Here is a 15,412-nt window from a genome sequence, read left to right as displayed (position 1 = left end):
TTGAAAAGTAAACCCTTTCAGATATGAATGTTTGGTAATTTTGAAAAGTAAACGACAAAATCTAAGATTTCAACCCTAATAATTGTCCTAAAGTCACCACCAAAAGTTGACCCTGTCAGATACACATCTTTACGATTATTAAAGTTGGGACCCTGACAGATATCTTCAGAACCTGAAAAATACCCTGACCAGCGGCACGTCTACTTACCCAATTTTGCCTGAATAACCCATTCGTGGCTTTCTATAACTTTGGAGCGAGTGATCATTTGGGTACAAAGGTTATTAATTATCACCAGTGACATGCTATCAGAATTAAAGTAGTATAAGCAAGGATTTATTATACACTGGATATACAAGTAACAGATTTTTGCCGATTTCTCGTGTACTAGCTATGTCCGCAGTAATGATATTATTGTTCACTCTCCTTCCCTCATTAAATGTTTTTTCGAAGGATTTTTATTGCATTTCTTATCGAAAACCACTCATCCAATTCCCAAAAGAGACTTAAAACTTTCCTGTGAGAGTCAGATTCTTCCACTTAATTGATAATTATAAGTCGTTGTGACGTTTCAAGCTGTGAGAAAGATGCAAAAGACGTGTTGTGTATAAGAAATTGAATGTTAACACCGGAAATTTTCAAACTTCAACCTCATAAAAACCACCTTGCCACCACGTGCCTCCAAAGGATTTTCATACCACAGTGGAGCCAAGACACTCAAGTCTTATGTATGCTAATTTCAGCTCTTCTGGGGACAGTCTTGGAAAGATATTTCCAATAGCGCACCGCGCTGAATCTAAATATAGATCTCATTTTTGACATAATCATTACTCTCGATGTGTTTGTACGAGTTTCAATCCCATCAACCTTTGCGTTGATCTCTTTTGCACGTTAATTGCATCGTTTGACAAAAGATATATAACAGCTTGCACGTATTTTTAATTGAGCCGCATTGAATTATGGGATTGTAACTCGTACAAATGTCAAAAAAAGTGAAAAGTAATAATATGACGTATGCGTTGCGGAGCGCTATTGAAAATTTCGTGTCACTATAAGCATTTTGTCTGAATTTCTTGTCTAATGATGATTTTCTCACACCAGATTTCACAAATGTATCCAGCTTGGTATGTTAGCCTTACTTTCAAACTTTTTTTCTGTAAATGTACAAAAAGAAAGAGCTAGAGAACTTTTTTAAAATAAGACTGATAAACATTTTTTTAAATCAGACATCTTCGAGCCACCATGACAGTTGTCCTTTGCGGACAAAGCTTGAACATCAATTGTTTTCTGAAACAATAAAAATACAATGATCGCTCTCCATCGTTTTATGAGTCGTTTATCCAGTGTATAATAAATCTTTGGTATAAGCATCCGCTAATGTCACAATACAAGTAATCAAGGCTGTTTCCCCATTTGTACTTTCAAGATTTAACCCTACATATACATGTAACACTTGCCTTTCTCAGATAGAAAACCTATTTTACTGTTGAAGATGTTGAAGAAAGTTCAAGTGTCTGATAGTTTTGGTAAAGACAATATTTTCTGTATTTGAATTCACTAATCAAGATTCTACCAGATATTTACCCTGACTCTATTAGAAAACATGAAATAGTCACATGAAATTACCAAAACAATTCCAAGAAAGTCCACTTTTTCATTATAATACATTATAATATTATTTTGCTCATGAGAAAACGCCCTTCTGGTAGGGGGTAGTTTTATAACTTCTTCCATTCTTAATTCTAACACTACATTTTAATTTTGTATTTGTACATGATACGATCAATGTCAAAATCATATGTAATACTTTTGCTGCGAGTTAAGTTTCCAACCTGCCAGATAATGATAATTTGGTTTTTCTTGCGATAAGTGTTCTAATTTTACCAAAAAATTTAATTTATTTTTTTCATCGATTCAAAAAAAAATGAATTTATTATTGTTCTTTTGGCGCTTCATAGTCACGTGATGTTAGACTTTAAAAAGGGCGGCTGTCCGAAGCTATTCACAGGTTGTTAGATTGTTACGAAGTGCAAGATGAACAGGAAAGAGCACAAAGAGTACTTTGACGTGAAATTTAGGTCCTTACATAAGGATCTTAAGGTTGGCGAGAACGTGAATCAGAATTCAAATTCAAGTCGAAGCAAAAACAAGTTGAGTTTAATAACAACATTAAAGAGGACGTCGAGGGTTTATTGGGGCTGATTGAGGCTGGTTCAAAGAAGAGATCTTCCACTTTGGCCAAGCAGATCATCGAAATTAGCTGATAAAGATTGCTGATAAGTCTCCAGCTGGCTGGGCCACTGTTAGGGAGTACGATTCAGATAGCGTGGCAGACGACAGCTCAGATGACACAAAAGATAAGTGTTTTTCTTTTGATTTTAAACTAAAGTTTTTAAGAAATGCATTTGATGCATTTGATAGCACTGAATTAGATTCAGGGGCTGTTAAAGGAAGGCTTAAGAAACAACATTATAGATAGGAGCTAATAAATTTATTCTGAGCGTTATAAAAGAAGGTTACAAAATTGCCTTTTCTATCCTCTCCGACCGAAAGTTTTCGTTCAAATAATCATTCTGCTTTCGACAACACTGCTTTTGTGACGTCGTCGATAAATGAATTTCATCAATCTGGATTAGTTACTGAGATACTCGTCCTTCTGGCAAGCATTATTCTCGACATTCGACATGTCAATAGATTTTTGATCAAGGAGCATATTAAGTTTGACGATTGGCGCGAATTCCAACATTTTGTACGTCCTGACGGTTTTCTTTCCAAATTTTCTTGGGATTTTCTTGGGAACTGGAAAAGAAGCCAAGATTTTTTGTACTTACAGTGTTACCATTTGGGTTATCTACGGCCCCAGCCTTTTTTACGAAACTTTTAAGACCACTCGTTTCTACATGGCATTCACAAGGCGTAAAATTATCTGTTTACCTGGATGACGGAGCTTGTATAAACTACCCGTACGAATCTGCCGTTCAACCTTCGAAGTTAGTGAAAAGCCTCTTAGATAATACTAGTCTACTAGTAAATGAAGAAAAATCGGAATGGGAGCCCACCCAAAGAATGACCTGGCTAGGAATAGAGCTAAATACTTTTGAAAATACTTACAAAGTTACAGAGGAGCGTGTCTCCTCTCTCCTCTCTTCGATTGCTAAGTTATTAAATAATCCTCTTAAAACTGCTTGAATTCTTTCTCGTGTTGCTGGAAAAGTAGTTTCAATGAAATTTGTTTTGTCAAACCTAATTAGATTGCAAACTAGAAGCATTTACAGATGTATTGCGGTAACCTCTTGGGATGGTAAACTGAACATTTTGAGATTATATTTTGGAGAGATAATATGTCTATGTTAAACAAAAGGAGCACAATTAGCATTTGTCAAAACAAAATTGTTATAAAGTCTGATGCAAGCGATCATGGTATAGGTGCTATTTTTATTTGAAGCAAGTGGACGAAAAGAATGTTTTCGTATGTTTGACGAAGGAGAAGTATCTAAAAACTCGACTTGGCGCGAACTTGAAGCTATTCGATTTAGTCTTCAATCCTTTGCACCTAAAATATCAGGAAAGTCTATTTCTTGGCAAACCTAAGATATCAGGGAAGTCTATTTCTTGGCAAACCGAAAATATGGCAGCAAAAAATTTATTTGCTCGAGTGGTAGTAGCAGTCTCTAGCTATAAATATTAACGATCTATCAAGTCTTTTCAATATAGACTTAGAAGTACGCTGGATATCATCTAGACGTTTCAATGTCTCTGCTGACTACATTTCTAAGTTAGTAGACACCGATGATTGGGAGATCACAGACGAATTCTTTGAACTTATAGATAGTTTATGGGGTCCCCTGAATATTGATAGATTTGCTAGTTATAATAACACTAAATGTGAGCGATTCAACTCGAAATTCTACGTTCCTGGGACGGAAGCGGTGGATACATTTACGCAGGATTGGCGTTTTGAAAACAACCGTTGGGTTCCCCCGGCTAATTTAATCACCCGGGTGCTGAGAACTATCATATCTACGTATGGTATTAGAGTAGTTTTGATAATTCCGTATTTGCGTTCCGCTCCATTTTGGTGACTGCTTCAAAACGGACCGATATTTTGAAGTTTTGTAGTCGATCATATGGTTTTCAAAGCTACTGCTGGTATCCTGAAGTTGGGCAACTACAAGTATTCCCTTCTCGGTTCTCCACATTATCGTGGAGAATTGTGGCATTTTTAATAAAGAGTCGAGTTTTGGGTTCTGGGCCTATTTGATAAGCTGCCCCACCTTCCCAAGTACTTTCGCCCAGTTGGGCAGGGTTAGCCTTAGAGGTAACCCATTATTCCTTAGATTTTAGAAACTAGATGGGGTCCTCCTATGCTCAACCGGGTTGAGAGAAATAAAAAGTGTAACTGGGTTACACCGTGGCTGGGCCACTTGCTCAGAAGGTTTTGTAAGAAAAATTGGCCTTATCAGGTTATTTAACCCAAGCTGACTAATTCTGCATTTTTAGGATCCAGCTCGCTTCAAATCGTTAACCAGGTACAGGATGACCACCTGAAGTAACTAGCACACGGTTTACAAGACGTGCTGTCGAAATCAAGAGCGAATAACACGATTAGAAAATATGCTACCTACTTCAAGTGTTGGTCAAACTGGAGTGCAAAGTTCGATGAAGTTGTTGAATTCCCTGCCAAAGACACGTACACGTGGTGCTGTTTTTTGTCAGCCTCATACAGTCAGGAATATCATTCTCAGTGTTCGAAAGCTGCTTTTACGCAATCAAACACACTCATAATGTCAATAACCAACCTGACCCAACTGATTCAGTATTGGCCAGTTATGCCTTAGAGGCAGCAAAACGTACTTGTTCTAAGCCTGAAACGAGTGTACGAATCCATTATTGAGGAGGATCAGCAGTCCCAAGTCTTATGAAACGAATTGAGGTCAATGAAAAGCTATTTGGGACCCACAGCATTTGTCGTGGAGGAGCCACATGTGCCGCCAACAACGGGGTAAAGGATCGTCTTTTCCAGAAACACGGTTAGATGGAAATCTGTTAGATGATAATCTGGAACAACTGATGTCTGTTTCTTTGGGGCTAGGCCTCTAAAAGTTTTACAGTATATAATGATTATTTAGAGCATTTGATGTCTAATTCTGCGAGGCTAGGCCTCTGGTGTTATTTCTTATATTTTTCAATCGTGTTCTTCTGTTACAACTATTTACAGGGTTTTCTAGACGACCCACTAACGTGATAAGAAGAGATGAAAGTAAAATGATAAATAAAGTTATTTTCGTTTTGTGGTCTTAGTGCAACACACTTGACAAGGTTTGGAACGAAGAATGAATTCGATTTACGTGAATGTCTTTAGCGTTCAAACTGAATGAAAATAAATTAAGAGTAATAAATATTTGATTGACAAAATTAAAGTAGAAATTAAAATGGATGACAATAAGACTTGAATGAATTGACCTAACTTAAATTAATCGTATTTTTAGAAGATGAAAATCAGAAATAAACATAATTTAGATAAAACTAGCCTAAACTATCCTAACCTTAGTGGTCACTGACAAAGAAGTGAGAAGCCTGTGCCAAAAGGGCAGATGTGAAATCTAGCAAAGTTGAGCCAACTGAAGTCCACAAAAGAAAACAGAAAAGGACAAAAGCTTACCGGCTGGCCCAATGTGAATCACTGTGATGAGTGACCAGGTTGTGTATAACCAACTGGGTTAAACACATGAAAATGACTGAAAATTCTGAGTGAAATCTCAACACTCAACCAACATGCAAAATAGAAAAAATGAAAGTTCTGTTCACAACAAGAAACTTCTCTTGAAACCTTACTGTAAAAAAAGCTCAAACATTGAATGAAAAAAATGAAAAATTGAATAAATTAAAAAAACTGAAAAGAGAAAATTGCTCCCTAATTATATAAATTCATTAAAGTGAGAAAAAGTATCTGGAGTAATTATAAAACAAAAGAAAATAAATCTAAAGTGTGAATGACATATAAATTAATTGACAGTAAAATTAAACAAACAAATGAAATTTTTAATTGATTTTTAAGTTTTTACATTTTTTTTGTAGGAACACTTTCTGTATTCAAGTGTTCACATGACACGTTTGAGTTTACGAATTAGAAAATAAATGAATTTATTATTGTTCTTTTGGCGCTTCATAGTCACGTGATGTTAGACTTTAAAAAGGGCGGCTGTCCGAAGCTATTCACAGGTTGTTAGATTGTTACGAAACCGCCCGCCCGCCCACTTGTTAAGCTATTACGTCGTTACAGTCTCTCTGATTTCAAAGAGTCTAGTCTTTGACCGCTTTAGTGCCATAGTATTAATATATTACTACATATATTGGATTATATGATATTGATCTATAAAGAAGTGTTATTGTCAATAGTATTTATAAATATACATTTATATTTACTTTATTATCTTGCACATTTCGGGCTTTCTAGACGACCCACTAACGTGATAAGAAGAGATGAAAGTAAAATGATAAATAAAGTTATTTTCGTTTGAGTTTACGAATTAGAAAATAAACTAGCTTTAAAAATATGTCAAAGCTTGGAAAACTTGAACTAAAGTGTATAGATATAATTGGCAGTGGAAACAAGAATGCCTGTAACTTTTGATAGTCCGATATAATTGCGAAAAATTCTTTTGCTTGGTTTAGAGAATAAAAAGCTCTATATTTGAATGTATTTTTGGTTGGAAAATTCACGATTTTTAGCGGTTAAATTTGCGATTGCAAAAATTGAGCTTTTGTTTTTACTTATGCTACCACGTTCATTTTTACACCAGTGGTAGTTCAACCTTAGGTTAAGAAGGTTGTCAAATTGGAAGGCAAACGGAAAAGTCCTTCGGAAGATATGGGACCCAAAATACCCCTTGTTAGCGCTTTCGTGTGAAACATCAAATCTCCATCTTTTTAATAAAAACGGGGGTAGTGATGATAAAACCGTTTTTCAATCATAACACATTTTACGATCTTTTTACGATAATGACCTCATAGCCAAAACTGTGCTTAGTGTTTTGGGAAGTTTCAGAGTTCTTTAATTACTTAAAAATAACAAAGGCAATACAAGTTCAATATGCTTAAAATTTCAATAAAAACAATCAAATTGTGATTTCAATTCGTTTCGAAATAATCAATGATACCAATGCATCAACACTTAACACTTTCCAATTTTTAATTGCACTGTTCAAAAAAAGATAACATAACCCCCGGTTTCAGTAAAAATTTAGATTTTCAATATTTCACAGAAAAGTGCTAGCAGGGGGTATTTCGGGTCCCATATCTTCCCAAGTTTCATGACAGTTCTCTGGTATATAAAGATAATTTGCATGTTTTGCATTCATAGATCGTTTCATGGCCATTCCGTTTACGTTTAGGTTCATCATTACACCTTCGAAACTCCAGCTCTGTGGTTGAACAAACTTTACAAACGCGTTGTAAAAACTTTTTCTTGTGCTTATTTCAGGAACATAGGTATTTTGGTTAAAAAGTGTCTGCATGTCAGTCTCTCATAATCCTCTGCTGTTGTATTGTTCAAGTTATTTCTGACTTTATGCAAAACTGATTGATTTACAAGCTGACGAATTACTGACAATCGAAAATCAGTATGAGATAGCAGACTGTATAATTTTGATCGGTACACCATGTCTGATTTTATGTTCTTTATATAATATGTACGAGTTTACCATACATACATTTAGAAGTCTGAAAACAACCTTTTTCCACCATTTCATTGTTCTCTTTGATAAATGAGAATATTTCAATAACTGATCGTTAGCGTCTACACCACTCATGTATTTATTGTACTTGCTCATGACAAGCGGTTTCTGGATTGGTTCACCTGTTCCGACCTCAAAAATCCATAGTGGCTCCTCCACGGCTCACTCACATTAGACTTTTAGCATATACTAGCCGTCACCCGGCGTCGCACCCGCCGAGTAGAGTGTTGTTGAACACATCAAAAGCCCTTTGGATGGTGGAGGAGGGTAAAAATTTTTTATTGTAAGCCCAAAGAACAAAATATTACCACTTTTCACTGATCAAAACCCGGAAAACCGCATATTTCATGTTTGGTGACGTCATTTTGGCCCTAAGTGACGTCATCGAAAGGGTAATAAACTTTTCACTTCACTGAAATCAATTTGTCATTTATCAAAAAGATTCTCTTGATGATTTCCGATCCAATGAGGGGTCAACCATTGCTTAAATCCTACTCAAACTCAAGATATTGTATTTTTCCGTTTTTGATGACGTCATCGGACCCATAAAGCCAGAGACGTTTATACCCACTCTTACCTTTCCTAACTTATTCTCTATTAAATTCCCGATCCAATGAGGGGTCAACCATCTCTTAACTCCTTTCCAATCTCGAGATATCGACTTGTTAAGTTTCTTAGCTCTCTTCCGTAAAAGCCCGGGCTATAAAATATACGGTCTATCACGTTGCCATGTGAACGGATTTAAAGAAAAATGGCGGATTCCCGATATAAACAAAACACAAGGAACAAAAATGTGTCACAAATTAGAAAAAGTTTATTTTTCCAATTTTTCCCTCCCGATTAACCATTTTACTTTTTATATAGACATATAAATAACTGAATACTTTAAAAGCAAGAAGCTAAGCTCGAAGGCCAAAATCATTTAGACAGAAAACATGAATTTAGTGAGGACAAAAAACTGGTACGGTATAAAATGAAAACATCAGCCGCTCAATATTAAAGGAACCCAAAGAAATGGAAGATAGGATAATGTCAATATTTTTATAATGAGGTTTAGTGTTAATTGAAGAGGTGCTAGTGATAAATTTAATGTATATAAATCTGAATGAAATTAGAATGATTCATTTTATCATATGATGGTGTCAATAACAATAACCTTTTCCTATTTACAACATAATAAAAATTATGGAACATAAAGTGTTCTTATAAAATAAAGAGTCGGTTTGTCTAAAAAGTGAGTCGGTCTAAAAAAGTGAGTCGGTTGGTCGGTCTAAAAGTGAGTCGGTCGGTCGGTCTAAAAAGTGAGTTGGTCGGTCGGTCTAAAAAGTGAGTGGGTCGGTCGGTCTAAAAAAGTGAGTCGGTCGGTCTAAAAATTGAGTCGGTCAGTCGGTCTAAAAAGTAAGTCGGTCCATCGGTCTAAAAAGTGAGTCGGTCCATCGGTCTAAAAAGTGAGTCGGTCGATCAGTCTAAAAAGTGAGTCGGTCGCTCGGTCTAAAATAAAAGTGAGTCGGTCGCTCGGTCTTAGAAGTGAGGCGGTCGGTCGGTCTACAAAAGTGAGTCGGTCGGTCGGTCTAAAAAGTGAGTCGGTCGGTCGGTCTAAAAAGTGAGTCGGTTCGTGGTCGGTCTAAAAAGTGAGTCGGTCGGTCGGTCTAAAAGTGAGTCGGTCGGTCGGTCTAAAAAGTGAGTCGGTCCGTCGGTCTAAAACGTGAGTCGGTCGGTCGGTCTAAAACGTGAGTCGGTCAGTCGTTCTAAAAAGTGAGTCGGTCGCTCCGTCTAAAAAGTGAGTCGGTCGGTCGGTCTAAAAAGTGAGTCGGTCGGTCGGTCTAAAAAGTGAGTCGGTCGGTCGGTCTAAAACGTGAGTCGGTCGGTCGGTCTAAAACGTGAGTCGGTCAGTCGTTCTAAAAAGTGAGTCGGTCGCTCCGTCTAAAAAGTGAGTCGGTCGGTCGGTCTAAAAAGTGAGTCGGTCGCTCGGTCTAAAAAGTGAGTCGGTCGGTCGGTCCACAAAGTGAGGCGGTCGGTTGGTCTACAAAGTGAGGCGGTCGGTCGGTATACAAAGTGAGGCGGTCCGTTGGTCTACAAAGTGAGTCGGCCGGTCGGTCGTGGATACGAACATATTTGTGATTGCCGCCTACAAAGAAAAGACTACCAAATTACTTGGATGTATTACCATGCAGCAAAAATATGCCACTCTCAATTTTCAAGAGGGCTAAAGTAAATGTTTTCATTGGTCGGTCTTTGGTCTTTGTTTATTTTGTTAAGATTGTTGGTTGCGATAAGCCCCATAATAATTTCTGAAGAACAACTGTACAAATCCATAACAAAATGTTCTCTATTTATAAGAAACAGGATACCATAACCATTAAACCATTCCCTATCCATGTACAAACGATGGCACCAGTGACCAGAGCAGAGAGACCAGATCAATCAATCAATATTAAGAAACCAAAGAAAGAAAAAGCAAAATAGCTGTCGAACTTCTTGCTATTCAATGTTTTATTTACTTTTACGAAAATTACCAGTAAAGTAGAATTTCGAAAACGGAGATACGCTTCCGAACCGGGCGACGTTTCCCGATCGGCAAGGAACCGTAGGGTTGTTTTCCGGTGACGTGTCTCAAAAGAAATGTACTCCGCCTCGAAAAAAGAACACTCTACTGTTTTCCCGCTCGGAGCTCGATTTAAAAAGAGACTTGGAAAATAAATCCATAATGGCTCCCCCACGGCTCATAGAGAATTAGACTTTTAGTATATAGACTAGCCGTCACCCGGCGTCGCACCCGCCGAGTAGAGTGTTGTTGAACACATCAAAAGCCCTTTGGATGGTGAGGGAGGGTAATAGGCTTGAATTCTAAGTCCAAAGAACGAAATATTACCACCTATGACTGATTGAAGCTCGAGAAATCGCATATTTAATGTTTGGTGACGTCATTTGGGCCGTAAATGACGTCATCGAAAACTGATGAATTGTTCACTTCTTTGAAATGAATTGATTATTTACCCAAAAGATTATCTAGATGATTTCCGATCCAGTGAGGGGTCGATCATTGCTTAAATCCTTCTCAAACTCAAGATATCAGATTTTCAGGTTTTGATGACGTCATCGGACCCAAAATGCCTCAGTTTGAATATATTTATTTTCGAAAGTCTCTATATACCCACTCTTACCCCTCCCAACTTGTTCTCCATTAAATTTCCGATCCAATGAGGGGTCAACCATCTCATAACTCTTTTCCAATCTCGAGATATCGCATTTTTTCTGTTTTGATGACGTCATGAACTGAAAACGCCTAAAAATTCAGCCAAATTTTAAAGTCGCACTCAAGCCTTATAACCCCTCCCATCTTATTCTCCATAAAATTATCGATCCAATGAGGGGTCACCGACCTCCCAACTCCTTTTCAAACTCGAGATATCGCATTTTGAAGTTTTTCCCAAATCTGTGACGTCATTGGGTCCCTTTACCCCTAATGTTGTCAACGGTCAATTCGCGAATTTTGAAATTTTTGCGGCCAACGGGTAGCTTATGCCCCAAGGGTCCCAAAAAACCAAAAAACGTCAATTATTTCCACGGGAAAGTGGGTTTTTAAATTTGCGAAAGATTGACACTGCAACGACTTCTTCACAAAAACGCTAATTTTCACACTCTTCCCCTGACCACTTTTGCTTTCGTTTTCAACCACCCACCCACACCCATCCAAACAGTCGGTCACGTAACTCTCGAACCCCCATCTCAAAAATCCATAATGGCTCCCCCACGGCTCATAGAAAATTAGACTTTTAGTATATAGATAGATAGAAGATTCACGTGTAAAAGTAATATAAAATCAAAATGACAAATGAAAAAGTAACAGCAGTACCAATTGAAGACGAGAAAGTCAAAGCATGGGTTGAACACATGTACAGTATAGGCGAGGACGAGTTGCGAATGATCAAACCTTACAATCAAGTCCTTCGTAAAGGTTATATGGAGATACACGATGATATACAGAATTTCGAAACAAGAGAGGATGACGTATTCATATGCACTGCTCCCAAATCAGGTGAATTCTTAATACTACTTCAAAGTGGAAAGGGTTATAATTTCTAACGAAGACGTATACTGTATTATAAGGAAAAATTTTCATTTGCTTCCTATAATAAATGATATGATTACTCATATCAGATAGTTTTCAAATATCATGCTGACAGTATCATAAAGATGTATATATAAGTTTGTGTTATAATTTCAGGTACGCGTTGGATGCAAGAAGTCTTGTGGTGTTTACGGAATGATTGTGACTTCGAGAAAGCCAACAAGGTTTCCTTACAAGTTAGGACACCCTTTTTAGAGTACGTGAAACTAAAATACCTCGTTGGGGCTTCGTTACCTTGCCTATAAAAATATACCGGCTTACATATGAGTCCTCGTGTCTTTCCAAAACTATTTTGTTAAATTATTGGGCCAATAAACAAAATCACAGCCAATCCATTTTACGGTTGTTTTAATTTCAGCGCGAAAGCAGTTTTACCGGTTGGAGCCTTTACAGAAAATTTTTTTGAAAGAATCTCAAAGATGGAAGGACCAAGAACTATCAATACACATTTTTGTTATGATATGTTACCCAAATCTCTTCACGAAGACCAAAAAGGAAAAGTAAGACAAAATAACCCTTTTATCATATCTTTGATTTCTAGGCTTTTCTTAGACTGAAGATGAAAATTACAAGGACATATCAACATCATATGAGGATTGGAATTAGATTTAAACTCATGATTTTTCGCAATTTTAGTACCCTGGTCTATCGAATAGACCTTTCCCGGAGACTCATTCGGGAATTTACAATTTAACGAGTCCATAATTCCACTTTTTTTTCCTCAGATCGTTTCAGTTATTCGGAATCCTCGTGACATTTGTGCTTCATTCTGTCATCACTTCAAACTGACCGACAAATACACAGGAGGTGTTGAACTTCTGGCTGATGTTTATATGCGTGATGTTGGACTTTTCTATGGACCTCATTTCACCAACGTCTTAAGCTATTGGAGCCGTCGAGAACAGGTATATATTTGAGTCGAACCTCATCAAAAATTAGGTGAACCTAATAGGAATATTCAAAAGGTTTCTATACATCGTTGGAAAGATAATTTTATCAGCTTTTCGAATGAAGGTTAAAGTCAGTTTGTAGGTGCTAGAGAAAATCAAAAAGGAAAAAATACAAGTTCTCATTTTCGGAGTATTTTTTCCAAGGATCTCATTTCACGAACTTTATTTGATTTATTTGAACCGGAGATAACAGGTAGTGAATAACCAGTAGGGATCATCACCCAATCCAACTGGATGTGAATAGTGCAACAAACTTGATTATGAATAACTGGAAAAACTACTAGAGTTTGACGTTTCAATCAGAATTTAACCAAATTAGTCCCTTCATTCTTTTCTTTAGGATAACATTCTGATCGTTTCCTATGAAGAAATGAAGAAAGATTTGGCGTCAGTGATCAGAAAGATTGCCGACTTTCTTGGTAAAGAAATAACAGATGAGGATGTAGCAAAGATTGTCGATTTCACCAACATTGAAAATATGAAGAAAAATCCCATGAGTAACCTGGAAGAACGAATCAATGTAAGAGTGTTAATATTTCTTTATTATATACTTTTGATTCCGAACTGTCCATGTTGGAAAGGATTATATAATGATTACTTTAAAAGAGTGATTCAGATTTATTTGCTTGGATCTTTGAAATTCTGTTTTTCATTTAAAAGGATTTTTATCTGATATTACAATCCGTGAGACAAAAAAACAAGATAATTTACTCTTAGAAGGAGGCGCCAAAGTCAGAATTTTCGCATATTGCCTCCGCAGTGTGACACATATCTGGTCTGCCTACCACGCTAATGAACCCAATATACCGTGCAGTTTCAATATATGGAGGAAGAAAGCTCAAGAGCTTTTCAAACTGTGTCTTGTCTTCAACCAGATCTATTTAATTGATTCAGGGATCTGCTTATACGATAGAGGGATAGTAATCGCAGGAAGAAAAAAAATATATAGTTTATAGAAGTATAAAACCTTCAACTACTCAAAGTGGAAACACTAAAGACAAAACCCACAAAAAAAAGACAATACGAATTGCAACAAAAATCTAGAATGAACATTCACAGAAAATCGATCAGGTTGGAGTTGAAAAGAAACATGTAATGACATAGAAATCCGTCAATGTAAAACTAGTGATCTAAAATGACTATAAGGAAGAAAGCAGCTCAATATGAGTTAAGATGGAAAGAAGTAACTCAATATGAGTCAAAAAATATTTCAAGAAACCTAATAATATGTTCCTCAGTTTTCGACCTACACAGGATTTCGGCCTTTAACGAAAATATCCTCCTATATGATGGAAATAGGGTTGTGTAGGTAGGCCAAGCAGTGTTAATTAGACATCACCACAGATAAAAGATAGTAAAAAGATGTGTTTAGTGAAAGTATAAAACGCGCGCAACAATATAGAATAAACTAAAACGTAAAAACCACGGAACCAGCCGAAGAAACTAAAATAACATTGAGAAAAGAAGTACTACTAGACAAAGCTGCCACACCTTTGACACGTTTCTGCCACAGCGTTGAAGAAAGCATACTAGAAGAGAAAGAACTGGGATTGGATTGCCACTTTCCAACCCTGTGGCTCTCACACACATTTTACAGTTCAAAGAATAAGATGGAAAGAGTGGTGAAAGAATGAGAATTTAAAAATATATATATATGCGCAGTAGAGTCAGGGCATCAGGGCGTCAGAGGGGTTAACAGAAAATATAGTGGCAGTAGAGTTTGGAGCACTGTTAACACCTCCGCCACTGTTTACTCCGCCCCGGGCTAACAACTCATTCGTAAATTTTCCCGCCTACTAAACTATTCCCTTTTTAGTGATCTTGTGTAAATGATAGGATTGTCTAGAATCTGCCCTAATAATATCTACTTTTGAATCTTTCAGATGATCAAACGTTCACAAAACAACACAGAAGAAAAAGGGACATTCATCAACAAAGGCAAAACAGGTGGTTGGAAGACTGCTTTCACTCAAGAAACTATTCAAAGATTTGAAGAATGGGAAAAGAAACATTTAGAAGGAACTGGACTCTCCTTCATTTACGAATTATAAAAAATGGGTATGAAAGAAGGTAACGCCCTCAAGCATCATCATCAATTCTTGTTCGTTTGAACAAACTGTATAATTTAATAGACGATATCGACTTTCCGTGAATTTTTTTGCGCATGCATCATGGGTAATCATTCGGGGAGAATTCGGAAAGCCGATATCGTCTATTAAATAAGATACTGTTGTGCGCAGTTTTGTAATTTTTGTGCAGTTTAATATTTTCCGCGCAGTTTTGTATTTTATTGCGCAGTTTTGGAATTTTTCTATGCAGTTTTGTAATTTCGAGCTTCGTAGTTTTGTAATTTCAGAAAAAATCGAAAATTTTTTATCTAATAATATACTTTCTCCGAATTTGTCTTCTTTGTAACTCGACTTTTATCGAGGATACTTGAAAAAAAATTTGAAACACTTTACTTTAATTTAATCTCAGTCATTGTTCACGATACTTGGACATAATATACAAATAAGCTGAATTTACACAATGAAGACTTAATCCAAGTTGTTCCGAGTTGTTCCCAAAACAGATAAGCTTTTGATATTTTTTGATA

General features: G+C 36.7%; 1 protein-coding gene and 1 long non-coding RNA gene across 2 annotated transcripts; one reads left to right on the top strand and one right to left on the bottom strand.

Moving 5' to 3' along the window:
• Positions 1-2,474: 2,474 nt before the first annotated feature.
• Positions 2,475-3,187, bottom strand: LOC136808273 (uncharacterized). Its single transcript, XR_010846852.1, has 2 exons — positions 3,110-3,187; positions 2,475-2,797 (listed from the first exon to the last, which is right to left on the bottom strand). It is a non-coding gene; the product is annotated as an uncharacterized lncRNA (long non-coding RNA).
• An 8,336-nt stretch (positions 3,188-11,523) lies between these two features.
• On the top strand, positions 11,524-15,123 carry LOC136808219 (luciferin sulfotransferase-like). The gene is made up of 6 exons (XM_067064755.1): positions 11,524-11,773; positions 11,963-12,062; positions 12,225-12,366; positions 12,592-12,771; positions 13,157-13,336; positions 14,700-15,123. Exons 1-6 carry the CDS (start codon positions 11,563-11,565, stop codon positions 14,865-14,867), a joined length of 981 nt encoding a protein of 326 aa, XP_066920856.1. The 5' UTR covers positions 11,524-11,562; the 3' UTR covers positions 14,868-15,123.
• The last annotated feature ends 289 nt before the right edge of the window (positions 15,124-15,412 follow it).

Source organism: Clytia hemisphaerica, unplaced genomic scaffold, assembly GCF_902728285.1.
Source record: "Clytia hemisphaerica strain Z4C2 unplaced genomic scaffold, Clytia hemisphaerica genome assembly, whole genome shotgun sequence".
NCBI lineage: Eukaryota > Metazoa > Cnidaria > Hydrozoa > Leptothecata > Clytiidae > Clytia > Clytia hemisphaerica.
The sequence above is the reverse complement of the archived record's forward strand: the minus strand, read 5'-3'. Positions and strand labels throughout refer to the sequence as shown.